The 13,212-nt window shown below is 35.0% G+C and overlaps 2 protein-coding genes across 3 annotated transcripts in view; one reads left to right on the forward strand and one right to left on the reverse strand.

Annotated features, from left to right (window-relative positions):
- Positions 1-8,010, forward strand: part of LOC124414919 (calpain-A) — a 60,465-nt gene extending 52,455 nt beyond the window's left edge. The window contains exon 15 of one of the 2 annotated variants that reach the window (XM_046896094.1): positions 7,877-8,010. In XM_046896094.1, the coding sequence (XP_046752050.1) occupies positions 7,877-7,911 (35 nt within the window). In that variant the 3' untranslated portion in view covers positions 7,912-8,010. Of the gene's footprint in view, positions 1-4,434; positions 4,565-7,876 lie in introns of those variants that run through there. The other variant, XM_046896095.1, reaches the window with a different exon arrangement.
- Positions 1-13,212, reverse strand: part of LOC124414922 (probable ATP-dependent RNA helicase DHX35) — a 44,404-nt gene that overhangs the window by 2,560 nt on the left and 28,632 nt on the right. Inside the window, exons 3-9 of the mRNA XM_046896108.1 lie at positions 11,615-11,794; positions 10,344-10,484; positions 10,066-10,228; positions 7,837-7,998; positions 5,053-5,199; positions 4,494-4,635; positions 82-368 (exon numbers count right to left, since the gene is read on the reverse strand). Of these exons, the coding sequence (XP_046752064.1) occupies positions 82-368; positions 4,494-4,635; positions 5,053-5,199; positions 7,837-7,998; positions 10,066-10,228; positions 10,344-10,484; positions 11,615-11,794 (1,222 nt within the window). The remainder of the gene's footprint in view (positions 1-81; positions 369-4,493; positions 4,636-5,052; positions 5,200-7,836; positions 7,999-10,065; positions 10,229-10,343; positions 10,485-11,614; positions 11,795-13,212) is intronic.

Consider the following 13,212-nt stretch of genomic DNA (forward strand, 5'->3'; position numbering starts at 1 on the left):
TCGTATGTGTACGGAATTCTGGCTGCAGCAAGCAATTAAATTTGAGGGACACTAAATTATAATACTAAAGTAGGGTCCCACCTGAGACTATCAGACACTTGGCATAGACAGGGTCTAATGGCATTTCTGCCATTGTTACTCCCAACGGACTTGTCAATTCTCCATTATTGTCAATGGCCCCCAAAGCATAAAGGAGTTCTAGACCGCACAGAAGATTCTTTGTTGGCGGTGGTGAGGGAAAATTGAATCGCAATACATTATCAATGCCCAGAGCTTTCAGCTGTAGAATGGCAGGTGCTAGATCTGAACGTTGCATTTCTGGAGGAGTTGCTTCAAAAAATTTGTCGAATGCATCCTCTGTGTAGAGTCTGAAAATATACAAATAATCTCCGTGGCATTGTAATTCTCTTACTCTCAAGGTCTAATGTTTCCATAGATTCAGTAACTGATCATGGATCACCTTGAAGTACTTGGTTTGCCAAAAATAACTAAGTTTTTAAATTTTATTACAAGTTACTTGAATATCGAATATTTAGCAGATTATTATATTCGCAAATTATGAATTGCTGTTCCATCTTTTTCCATCCAAGTTTTTAGTTATTCCATAAAACTGCGAGTTAATGTATGATCTTTATACTACCAAAGTTGATGTTGTTTGGATCAATTTTTAAATCAAGAATCTCTATGGTTTCGAACATGAGATTACAAAAATTGACGAAATTAAAATTAAAATTATTTATTTATTATACTTTTCAAACTATCGCTGCAGCAACATACATACATGCGGATAAAAAGCGATTACGATAACATTTATTAGTGTCTATATTTTGTACTTAGTTTGATTACAACTATCACCAGAATCCTAATTATAACCAGTTAAAGTGGACCTTGCAACGTTAAAATGTAAAAAAAATGTAAACCTTGAATTGCTTATTTAAAACTCGCCGTGTCTGGAACGATATGAGAAAAATCTTTGAGAATACTAAGAGACTTTTTGATGCACGGTTGAAGAAAAATATCGCTCATATTTAACTCTTGGTATTCAATATTGTGATTGAATAAATATTTCAAGTCTAATTTTTATTTCAGAAATCTGTGATAAATATCAAGTTTATTAATTGTGCTAACCACTAAGTTACAACTTAAGGGAAAAACAACAGTAGAAATTTGTTGCGAATACCTTCGAACATGTTTCGAACAAATCCACAGTTGAAAAATTTGACCCCCTGGATACAAAAAGACAACAAAACATTACTGATTTGCTTGAAATGAAATTTCCCTATTCCAAAATGGTTGTTTGTTTTCATCAGACTAAAGAAGAAATGAATAAGTAATATAATTTTGGACTTAATATTATGCATATTAACACTGACAATGAGTGATGATTACGGAAAATATGTTATTACGTTAACCACCTTAACGTAATCGCACAGTGGAGAAGAAATTCTTAATATTTTACGCTATAAATCGTTTTCACACTATCATACGAAATGATAAACTCAGAGAAGAAATGAACAAAAGAACCAATATTCAATGACTTGAAAAAATGTTGCAGAATTTTTAAGCTTCTACTTTTCCAGACCAGATTGATCCTGTACTTATTTTCCAAATAAAAATTTTCTCTTCAAATTCAAAAGAACTGTATATTATATTTCAATTATTGACTTCGCCGAGCTGAATGTCGACTTGTTCTAGGAGCTACATAGTTCATTCGAAAAAATTCTGAGCGATGTGGGTGAGAACATCCAGAATTCAATATGTGTAAATATATGTATATATACCGTGTGTCCATGAGGAAAGTGCGCACGTTATGCACGTGCGTCAAGTTGTTCGAATTTTATTGGCCGACAGTTACCGCCTGATTGAGCAGCCGACGTAATACCAATCGCAACTGTCAGAAAATGTCCCTAGAAACCCATCGTTAACAGTGGGCTCCTATGGACATTATCTGAGAGCTGCGATTGGTATTACGTTGGCTGCTCAATCAGGCGGTAACTGTCGGCCAATAAAATTCGAACGACTTGACGCACGCGCATAAGGTCCGCACATTCCTGATGAACGCATGGTGTAAATACAGATGTATGTGATATAAAACGCGTTTAGTTTCTACTGTAACAAAAGCTATAGAATGCAATTATCGTGAGTGACGTATCGTTTGAACTTATCGCGGAATATTGTACTCCGCGTTTAGCTGGCAAAATACTATTAAACATTATTTGTTGTTATTCTAACAATGAGTTTAAGTTATGCGGTAAGACGGCGTCATTGCTGTTGCAGAATTTTAATTGAACTTACATTATTAGCTTATCGGATATCTTTGTGCTGCGGGCATTTTTGAGACCTTGAAATTTCGCTCTGACGAATGAATGATACATCGCGATTCTGTCTACGTACAAATACGGTGACTCACAGCTGGCGTCAATCGCTTATCGTGTGTTTTTAGATATCGTGAAATCAAGAATCATACGTTGAATAATATATATACAGGCTGCTGTTGAGATTATACCTTAGGGCCGGGGAGCCAATTAGACTACCCGAATTAAGCCGTTTTCGCGAAGCTTTGTAGGACTGGAAAAAAACCAATTAGCCAAATGATTTTTTGGGGATAGTTTTGTATATTTGACCTAAAAAAAAATTAATTTGTATAATGTCCAATAATGTGTTATAAGCTAAGTTATAAACAGATTCGTACAGGATATAGCTCGCAGTTTGTGCCTGAAAAAAAAACGACAAAGAAGATTCTTAACTTTAATGTAATCTTCTTCTATGTGAACTAAAAAAAACATAGGGAAGTTTTTTTTAAGTGACTTTTGTACCCAGCTGAAGTGATTTATTTTCTTGAAAAACCACTTTTTTTAAACCCTCCACAAAAATTTGAATTCTACGTGTTTTTCCAGATTTTCTCAGGTCACATAGGAGAAAATTACATCAAAATTAAGAATCTTTTTTGTGGTTTTTTTTTTTCAGAAAAAAATTGCGAGCTGTATTTCGTGTGCAAACTCTTCAGTCGCGAGACACTCTACGAATCTATTTATAACTTGGCTTATAATACATTGTTGTACATTATACAACTTTTTTTTCATTTCAAATAGACATAAAACTATCCCCAAAAGTTCATTTGGCTAATTGATGTTTTTTCTGTCATACAACGCTTCGCAAAAACGGTTTAATTCGCACCGCCTAATTGACCCGCCGGCCTTAACCTTTTGAGGGGCAGTGGGACGTATACGTCCCACCTGTTTAGTCTCAATCTTTTACACATTTCTAATATATTTTTGCACTTTTCATAAGCATAAACACATAATTTTCATAAGTATAAACACTTTGTAGGCTCTTGGGTGCCTAAGTCATTAAAATTCCATGCAAAATTGCAATAATTTATTTATTTATGTGTTTTTTATAAACAATTAACGTGGCAAAACTCGTTTTTTTTTTAAGTCGGTTTTTTGTAACGTAGGCAGCTGAGGCTCTGAAATATTGTGTACGTATTCTCGATACACAGTTTTATAGCATACATTATTTTTTCAATTTTCCGCACTTTAGTTTTTTCTAAAAAAAAATTGGAAACTTCGGAATATGAATATTTTCGTAAATTACGCGAAAAACCGCAAACTTAGCCCAACACGCTATATTGGATCCGCCACTTTTGAATTTCGTAATTCTGACTTCAGAATCACATTCAGCGACCCCGAAAACCTATATATTACGTATGATTTTCTAAATTTGGTCAGTAGAAAGATGTGCCCCTCAAAGGCTTAAGAAGAGCAGTCTATATTGATCGAGTAAAATGACACTCGTTTCGACCATTATCAGAGCCCATAATGCATGGTTAACCCGGAAACTGAGCGATAAATTCGAAATTAGCGCATTGTATGTATAACACTGAACACAAGTATCTAAAAAAAGTGTTTTTTTTTCACGCAACAATATTTCATGAATGGGCTCTGATAATGGTCAAAATTAATGAGACTCTTCTCGGTCGATAATGACTGATTATAAAAAGTTCCCTTGTCGAACATATGGCTAGATTATGCAAAAAAACTTTCCGTCACAAAATCGATTCGTACGACCCTTTCTAGACTAATTGGACCCTCAGGAACGCAAAAATGACATAAAAAAAAAACAAAGAACTAGCAGCAGAAAAATTACGATGGAATTCTTTTGTTTTTCGGTTTCAACTCTTGATCCGTTGGTCGCAACGTTTTCGAAACGCGTTCAATAGATTCCTCTCGAAAAATAACGTCGAGATAGTGCATCAAACAATCGATTCGAATATTTTTCAAAACCGGCCATATTTCGATTGAAAAAATCCAAAGGGGTTAGCCTTGTTTTTTTTTTTTTTGCAATTTTCAGAGCCCGGAAAATTTTCGTCCCACAATCGTTTTGCAGGGCTTTTGTTTCACTAATTGGACCCACGCTTCTGGATCACCATAGATCGTACAAAGTGAACAAGTAACTAACTCCATGGATTATTTGTACTCTGATCACCTTACTTGTATGTTTTTCCGGATCGAACCCGACCAGCCCGCCCAGCTCGTTGACTTGCAGATGCTTTGGATACTGGTGCTACTATTAGGCTGTCAGTGTGTGTTTCCACCTCAAACCAACGGATTTTTGCAAACCCACTATCGATTACTAAAGGCAGAGTAAAATATTTCAGATCAAAGAAACATTAATAAACAAGTATTCAATGCGGCTAACCTTAATGGGCCAGCCTACGAACTTCCCGTTCAGATGCGTTACGAGCTCAAAAACAATATTACTGAAAATTTTTTCTTTATATCTCCTGCTTGGAACGTTTCATTTTCGAAACCTGTTGACCGTGCGGAAATTGCTCTGTCTTAAAACAGTGCGGTAAAATATCCTTGGCGCATGTGCCCAATTCAAATACTGTATTTTACATACTAGCGCTTTAGATCTAGAGAAAACGTCCCTTGATCTAGTTTTGCTCGGGAAACAACGAAACGGGAAGTTCAAGAGCTAAGTGGAGATGTTCCTTAGTCGTGCGACATTATAACCTTGAGAAACAAATAGAAGAAAAGGGTACTTTACCGTAAACAACGCCAGGTATCGTGATCGAAGTTTCGGCTATATTCGTCGCGACGATAACTTTCCTCGTGTCTTTTGGGGCGCTCCAAAATACTTTCAATTGTTCCGAGCTCGGAAGAGAGCCGTACATCGGAAGTGGTAAGATTTTTTCTGAAACAATGAAGAATCTATACTGTTGTCAATCGTGAAACACACATATATAATTAAGCCTAGATTTCTATTAGTCGCCGTAGTCACTTTTCAGAAACGGAAAATTTTTATAATTTAATTGCATCTGTGAAATACTACTTAGCTATTAGACTAGAAAATTCTCAAAACATTGCAAAAAAAAGAATATTTCTGTATAATTAGCGAACACCATGAACGTATTTTGAATGGTATGAGTGAAGTACGTTTTTTACACTTTCACCCACACAAGGAAAATTCGTCTTTGCCTTCCAAATACCTACGAATGACCATGAAAACGTGATTTATTTTTCTCAAGCATTTTGAAAGGGATTCGTAGAAGAAAAATTGTAATTATTATATCGTTTTCTGACAAAGATTCATCAACTCTATATTGCCCTTCAGATGATGAAATATAATCCCAGCTCTGTATATACAATATACATATTACACATACACGTTTTTTTATTAAAATGCATAGAACTCAATGCCTAAACCGGATGCAAGGAAAAACTTCTTTCGGTAAGATAAATTTTCTTTTCCCAGCAGTGATCAATATTCATTTTCTAGCTCAAAACATAACGACTAGAACTTTTGTCTGATTGTGAGTAACATGAAAAGATAAACTAAGATAAGTCTGAAGCAGAATCTTTTAAATCACTGACAAGAAATATGATGAAAATGAATAGAATAATAGTAAAAACGGTCTTTGATGGCAATTGTTTATTTAGAGTAATGCTGTGTTATTCGAAAAGGATTTTTTTCGACCGTATACAATGTACGTAGGACAATTTATTCGGGATCAACGGTTAAATAAATTTAAAAAAATTATGAATTGACGTTTCAGCTCTAATGGGGGGGGGGGCTCAGAAATTGAATTACATAAAAAAAGGTATCACAGCCGAAAGGTTATACAGATATCCAGGAAACAAAGCAAGTCAAGGTGAAAGCTGGTTTGTCATCAGGTTTGGTGAAAAAAAACTACTTATTAGTCTGGTTCATTAGGAACCATTCTATTATAATACAATTCAATTCGTAATGCAGAATAAAAGAAGTGTTTCCAACGAAACTCATACCGCGCATAAAATAAATGTAGTTAGTTGGAGACATTATTAACACTAGAACTACCGAGATCGAGACGAAGCTAGGTCTACCAAAATCAGTCATTTTGACTGGTCTTTAAGGATACGTAATCTTAGAGAATTTTTATGTTTATCACTTTGTTATTTTCGTAGAAATGATCCCTAAATAAGAATTGACAAATCGGTAAAAATAATACGTGTGATAAAGAATATATTTCAATCGTTTTACCATTTTGAGTGCCTGAAAAATGTCGTTGTAGAAAAGAAAATTAGGTCATATTCCAACGACTGTCGTATACAGAGTGACAGTGTGCAATGAAACCCCAAATCCACCGATGAGCATTTTTACGTTACATTATAGCTATGCTTCTGTTTGTGTTTATATTGTGGCACCAGATAAGATATGGTGTTCGAAGGAATCTAATTAATTGACATCAAGTTCTATTAATACATCATAGGACCTTTTTACACCTTGATAAGTTCCAGTTATATCGACTGGTATAGTATAAGTAGCCATAATGCAAAATCAATTTGATTTTGAAAGAATAAAACAAAAATTGAATTCATTATACTGCTCCTTTAGTCATCTATCTAAAAGTCATGACATCATTGAAGGAAAAAAATTGAAACATAAAGTAGGAATTTGAAAATGAAATTGTAAAACCAGCCATTTCAACGGGTCTGGTAGTTTTAGTGTTGAATGAAATATGTGTGTGGATAAAGGGAGAAAGAATAGCAAAGCAAATGTATAGAGTCATATTTTATATGAAGGTAAATACAGAATTTTGAAAACCAGAAACACTAGATTCAATGTTGAATAGAGACAGAAATATTAGTGCAAAAGGAAAAATAGCATTCAATTGACATTAACGTTCAGTGAAGAGAAGAGAATACAGATATTGGATATGATACAAAGCATTTTGCTGTTTCAAACAATCATCGACTCTCACCATAAAATTGTAGAAATCGCACGAAGAAGGGCTCAGAAAAATACTTGTAGTGGATAAGTAAAAAAGGAAACTAGTCGGCAGAAAAATACACTATACAATGACTGCGAGAATTATGCATATTGATACCAACAGAGTACGCAACGATGCTACACAGACCGAACATGCATAAAATTATTAGACACGTAATTACCCTACACAAAATCGTTCGATTCGAAGTTTGTGTAACAGAAAATTATCTTACACAAAATTATTTTACTTAGAGCGAATCTATGAAGAAAACTGTACAGAGTAAAAAAAAACGTTTTCATTTCAATATTGTAAAAAAAAAAAAATTGCTGCTATAAATATAACCTCCAAGTTATGTATAGATCTCTATGTTTTTAAAATTCATCGATCTGCTTAACATAAATCTCAGGTTGTAAAATTTTTGTTCTTCTTTCTAAAATAGTCCATGCCTAGAAAGTTTTTGAATCAAGATTTTTTTTACAGCTTCGCTTTGAGCAGGATGATTTTGCATAGGATCCTTTCGTGTGGCAGCAGGGGGTTACTCATACGAATATCGTAGAATTATTGATGAATTTTCTAATTACGTTTGCCATCTATAATCAGTTTTGCGTGCTCGTTAAGCAGATCAACGGCCCTGTCGACTTCCTCCATTCCGGTAAGAAACGCCAAGATGTCACCCTGTTCTTCATACACGTGAATTTTTAACGCTGTATCAACAACTGCTTTCACATAATCAGCGACTGGTTCTGAAATAATTGAATATAATTCATAACGAACAGTGTTAGACAAAATTGCAGTTAGTCAATTACAAATTACAGGTAACAATCATATGTAATTTATAATTAAGACGACAATAACTGGCATACACAATAAAATACAAATCACATTTTTGTAATTTGTAATTCAACTGTAGTTTATGATAAAATTTATTATTGGGCGGGTCCAAATACTGATAACGACGTTCAATAAATGGAATAATAGAAGTCCAATGCGAATTTATCCAATATTCAGGTCATAGTGTGTAAATATATGGATATCTTTACTAAAAATTGAATAGCATCTCTGTGCTTAGCAGTTAGCAGCTAACTAGTAAAAATAAAGCTCCCTAGTTGTAAGGAGTCTAGGGTGGTGACACTGCTATATCGTGTGTGCATGACAAAAGTGCGCACCATATGCGCGTGCGTAAAGTCGGTCAAATTTTATTGGCCGACAGTTACCGCCTGATCAAGCGGCCGATGCAATACCAATCACGACTGTCAGAAAATGTCCCTAGGAGCCCATCGTTAACTGTGATTAACCGCGCTCTATCTCGAAAACGGTTAAACGTATAAAAAAAATGTTACAAACAAAATTTGTAGAGAATTTCATGCTCTACAATTTTTATATAAGGTGCAAATATAATTGCAAAAAACAGATTTTCGTGACCTTTGACCTTGAATATCATAAGACGCGAACACAAGATTTTATGAGAGTTTTGAAAAAAAATTTTAGAATGCCAAAATAAAGATTCACGCAAGTTCACTGCTTATTATCTCTCATTCCGAGGTGATACTCTTAACGTGCCTGGGCTAAAAGCTGCTGTTTATCCGGGTGTCATGACAACGGTCCCGAATATTGGACGACAGTTCGCCGCGATGTATGTAACCTCAAAAATGTTTACAGTTGGCAGTGTTGAGTATGTATATACAACTGTCAGCGACAACTGTAATAGTATATTGTGTAGCTAGTGCGTGAAGCAGGCGATATCCGAAGAGTGTGAAGTTTGCTGCACGAGCCGACGGCGCATACGGACTCGCGCGAATTCCATATGCGCCGAGGTGAGTGCTGCAATCACACTCTTCAGATATCGCCTTCACGCACGTGCTGCACACGCTATTTTTTGTAATACATGCATAGGAAAGTGTTATTTGAGAGGCAAACCAACGTCGAATTGTATAGAGTGCCGCGCGAGGCTGCCGTCGACCGTGTTGTCGGTGACAAGAATACGCTGCACCGGGAAATAGAGCATATCGAATGTGCGCATGCGCTACGAATCTTCCGCATCGGAAAATAGAGCATATCGAATGCGCGCATGCGCCAACTCTATTATTTAGGAAAGAGGCACTTCACGCACGCTACACGACCCTCGAAAATGACACTTTCCATGCAGGTGTTACAAAAAAAATATTCTGGTTCTATTTATGACGGTTGGTTACCCTGGCATTAAATTTTAGCAAACAACGGACCATGCAGTCATCAAGAATTCACTCTGTATATAGTTATATTATGGTCGTTGGTGGTTTGTTATGTTATTGGACCAAATTCTTATGCCGGTGTCTTCGTTTCTCATCATTTTAAATCCTTCTTCTAGATCGTTCGCTATTATCTTAATACAAAGCGAATTGCTAACGACTGTATAGTCTAATTCGCATGCGTTAAAATTCGAGAGTAAGAGGAGGTATTTTGTCAGTGACCAACTTTCATAAATTCAGATGACCAACAGCTGTCTAAATTTTTGAGACTCCATGCATTGCGGTGACCCCTCATGTAAATTCATGAATGTTGGTCACCCTGACAAAACAAATGCTCTAGATCTCGAATTTCAGCGCATGCGTACTAAACCATTCGGTCATTAGCAATTCACTCTCAATTAAATTCAATTCACAGTTATCCACTAATAACGAATGATTTGTATTCATTTACATTCCCTATTCTGAATATTGCAGTACATTATAAAATATTTCTGAGACATTTGTTTCTGCGAGGGCTATAGACCATGTCCTTAGAATACCCAATATTATAATAAACTAAGAAGTAAAGAGCAGTTTCGTTACCTTCAACGTAGTAGGTGTCTACGGGATATAGGCGACCTTCAACGCTGATGATTGTCGCGGAGTCCTTTGAAGTGTCCTTCGAAGTATTTGTGTTGAAGAAATCACGAAGTTGTTCAGCATCGACGGTTGCCGAAGACACAATTACTTTCAAACTTGGTCGTTTCTATATAAGATACATAACAAGAATTTTGTAGATAAGACTCAAACAGCTTCGTGCAGGGAGATTATTCGTAATTGTGGTATTTTGCTGGAGTATAATTAACGGACGTTCGGCTCACCCGAATTATCTTCTTCAATAATCCCATCACGATGTCGGTGAGCAAGGTACGCTCGTGTACTTCATCCAGTATTAGGATACAGTAATTGGTCAGTAAAGGATCACCCATCATTTCTCTAAGCAGTATACCTTCAGTCATGAACTGCGATAAAAATTAAGTTTGTTTAGGATGCTAATCAACGAGAAAAGACTGTAACACTGCGGGTAAATAAACTACATACCTAATGGATAAGCGATAACATCATTTGCTTCCCTTTTACTTGATTTATGATCGCTTCAGATAAGATCTTTTATTTACTTGGGAAGTAGTCATTTCACGAATTAATGGTCAACAATATGGGAGCAAAATATCGAAATGGCTGTAACTTCTGGCATTTTTAATGAACATAGAGATAAGATGATCCCTGAAGTCTTAATATTGAATCTCTAGGATTCACTATCCGCTAGAAGTCTGCCAATTTATTTTAGAAGTGATTTTAAGAGCAGATCGGGCTTTAATTTCGATTTTCTATACCGCGTCTATGCCGTCTCAAAAAGGATTGAACCTAGACGATTTTTATGTAAAAAAGTTAGCTTTCCGAGGGGTCGATCACTTGTGAAAGTACACACTGATGAAACGTTTTGAAGTTCTTTGAAATCTTATAACACCTTGAAAAATCTTATGAAATCATTTCAAATCATCTGTAATCATTGAAGTCCCTGAATTCTGTGAAATATTTGGAAACCCTTTAGAATTCTGTGAAATCATATAAAATCATCGACTGAAATCATCTGAAATCTCTACGTTCTTCGAAGTCATGAACTACTACGAAATCATTAGATACCTTTGGAAAATCTCTGAAATCTAGTGAAATTTTACGAAATCATCAGCTTAAAAGCATCTGAAATCTCTGAAATTCTAGGGAATCTTTAAGCATTCTTCAAAATCCTTAGCAATATTAAAAAAACCCTATGAAATCATCATCTGAACTTTGGAAAATCTTTGAAATCATACGAAATCTTCGAAATCTAGTCAATTCTTACGGAGTCATTTGGATTCACTGAAATCTCCGAAATCATGTAAAATCTCTTGAAATCAGATAATCTTGAAATCAGATTATCTTGAAATCTGGTGTCTGCACAAACTAATTGATTAACCCCTTGGCTCTGACAAAATACAATAATCATTTGAAAAAAAAAGCTTAGGAGAAATGCGGAACTACATTTTTCTGAAGAAATGCCGTATTCTCTATGTTTCGCAAATCCAGATAGATCTAAGGATTTTTACTCTACCTTAATTCTCGTATTTTCACTGGTGCAATCGTCAAAGCGTATCGAATATCCTACGACGGTGCCGAGGACGCAGTTTTGCTCGTCGGCAACACGATTGGCCAGTGAGGTGGCGGCTACTCTCCTCGGTTCCGTGATACCAATCATTTTTCCATCTCCAGTCCAACCAGCTTCCAAAAGATACTGAATCAATCACATAATGGCGTTAATATTGCAGGACACCTGTTGCCCTATTATCTTTCGTGAGAATAAACAACTGGGAATTTCAATACAAAAACAGCATTAAAGAGATTCCTCACGATTCCTCACGAGCCTCACGAAACAAGTCCGTGTATGAATTCCACTAATGACTTATCTTCACTCTTTGAATTTTTAGGCCCACCTCAAAAACATCCAAATAGATGTTTGTGAACCAAGAAGAAACATTCCGTTTTCGAAGTACAACATATTGATGCAAGAACAAAAGGAGGTTTTTTGTGTTTTTTTGACATTTTTTTTCCTCTTTTTTTTAATCGGTCTTTTCTATTTTTACACCCGTTCGAAATCTATGATAATACCGCATCTCTAATTTGATTACAGATGTGTTTTTAAATTGTCTTTTCGGTCCTAAAATAGACTCACGATTTTTTTTTCAAAATTTTATAATCAATTTTTAGCAGATACGAAAAAAGAAAATACGACTTAAAAAAATTAAAAAATGATTATAGAAGTATCAAAAAATGTTTTTCCACTCTAAATATTGTGTGAAAATGTTTTATTTCGAAACCCGATTATTCTTTTTTAATTTAGAAAAATGAATTTAGGTGTTCTTGAGATGGGTTTGAAAATTTATAGGGTAAAGACGAGTGATGGAAAAAATTTGAAATGTTCCGGAAGGTGTCCAAAGATCGTACTGCCGTAAAAAATATTCTTGATGAAATTAAAAAATGTCATGGTCAATATTAATCCAGTATAATCGATTATTTTTCAAACTCGATTAATCTACAGACTTGATAATTATTCATCACGATAGATTTTTGCTTTTTACTCGCATGAACGATGCAATAATACAATATCAATTTATGTGATTAAATTATCAATTGCTATCTTCGCCTCACTTTCTAAGTTCCTATATTTGATATGACAAGTGAAAGTTAGATGAATATTTTCACCTGATATTGAAAAATATTTTGAATGAAACTATAAATTATCAAAAAACTCTTCCGCTATTAAGACTACATACGAAGATTACATGAAATTTGCGAAGTTTTGGTTTCACATGCACCGTTTCAAGAAAGTACGAAATAATCGATCTGCCGTTGATATTTCTGGTGATTAGCTGAATTTTAGTGACTCTTTAAATTACATTCTTAGATTTTTTCGGAGAAATCAAATTGATGTCACCTTGGTAGAGTTTACGAGGAAATCTAGACATACGTCCAAAGAATCTATGAAAAGTCAATCTTGACGAAGAAAAAGATGTTGTTGTGATTAATAAGTCTGAAATAATTCACAAAAAGTTTTTTCAACTAATGCTATGTAACAAACTATTGGCAAAGATTCATCAATAACTTTGCTAGGTCAACAAAGAAAAAAGGTCACTTAGTTTCCAAAGAATGCTT

This window comes from Diprion similis, chromosome 14 (genome assembly GCF_021155765.1).
Source record: "Diprion similis isolate iyDipSimi1 chromosome 14, iyDipSimi1.1, whole genome shotgun sequence".
NCBI classification, from domain to species: Eukaryota; Metazoa; Arthropoda; class Insecta; order Hymenoptera; family Diprionidae; genus Diprion; species Diprion similis.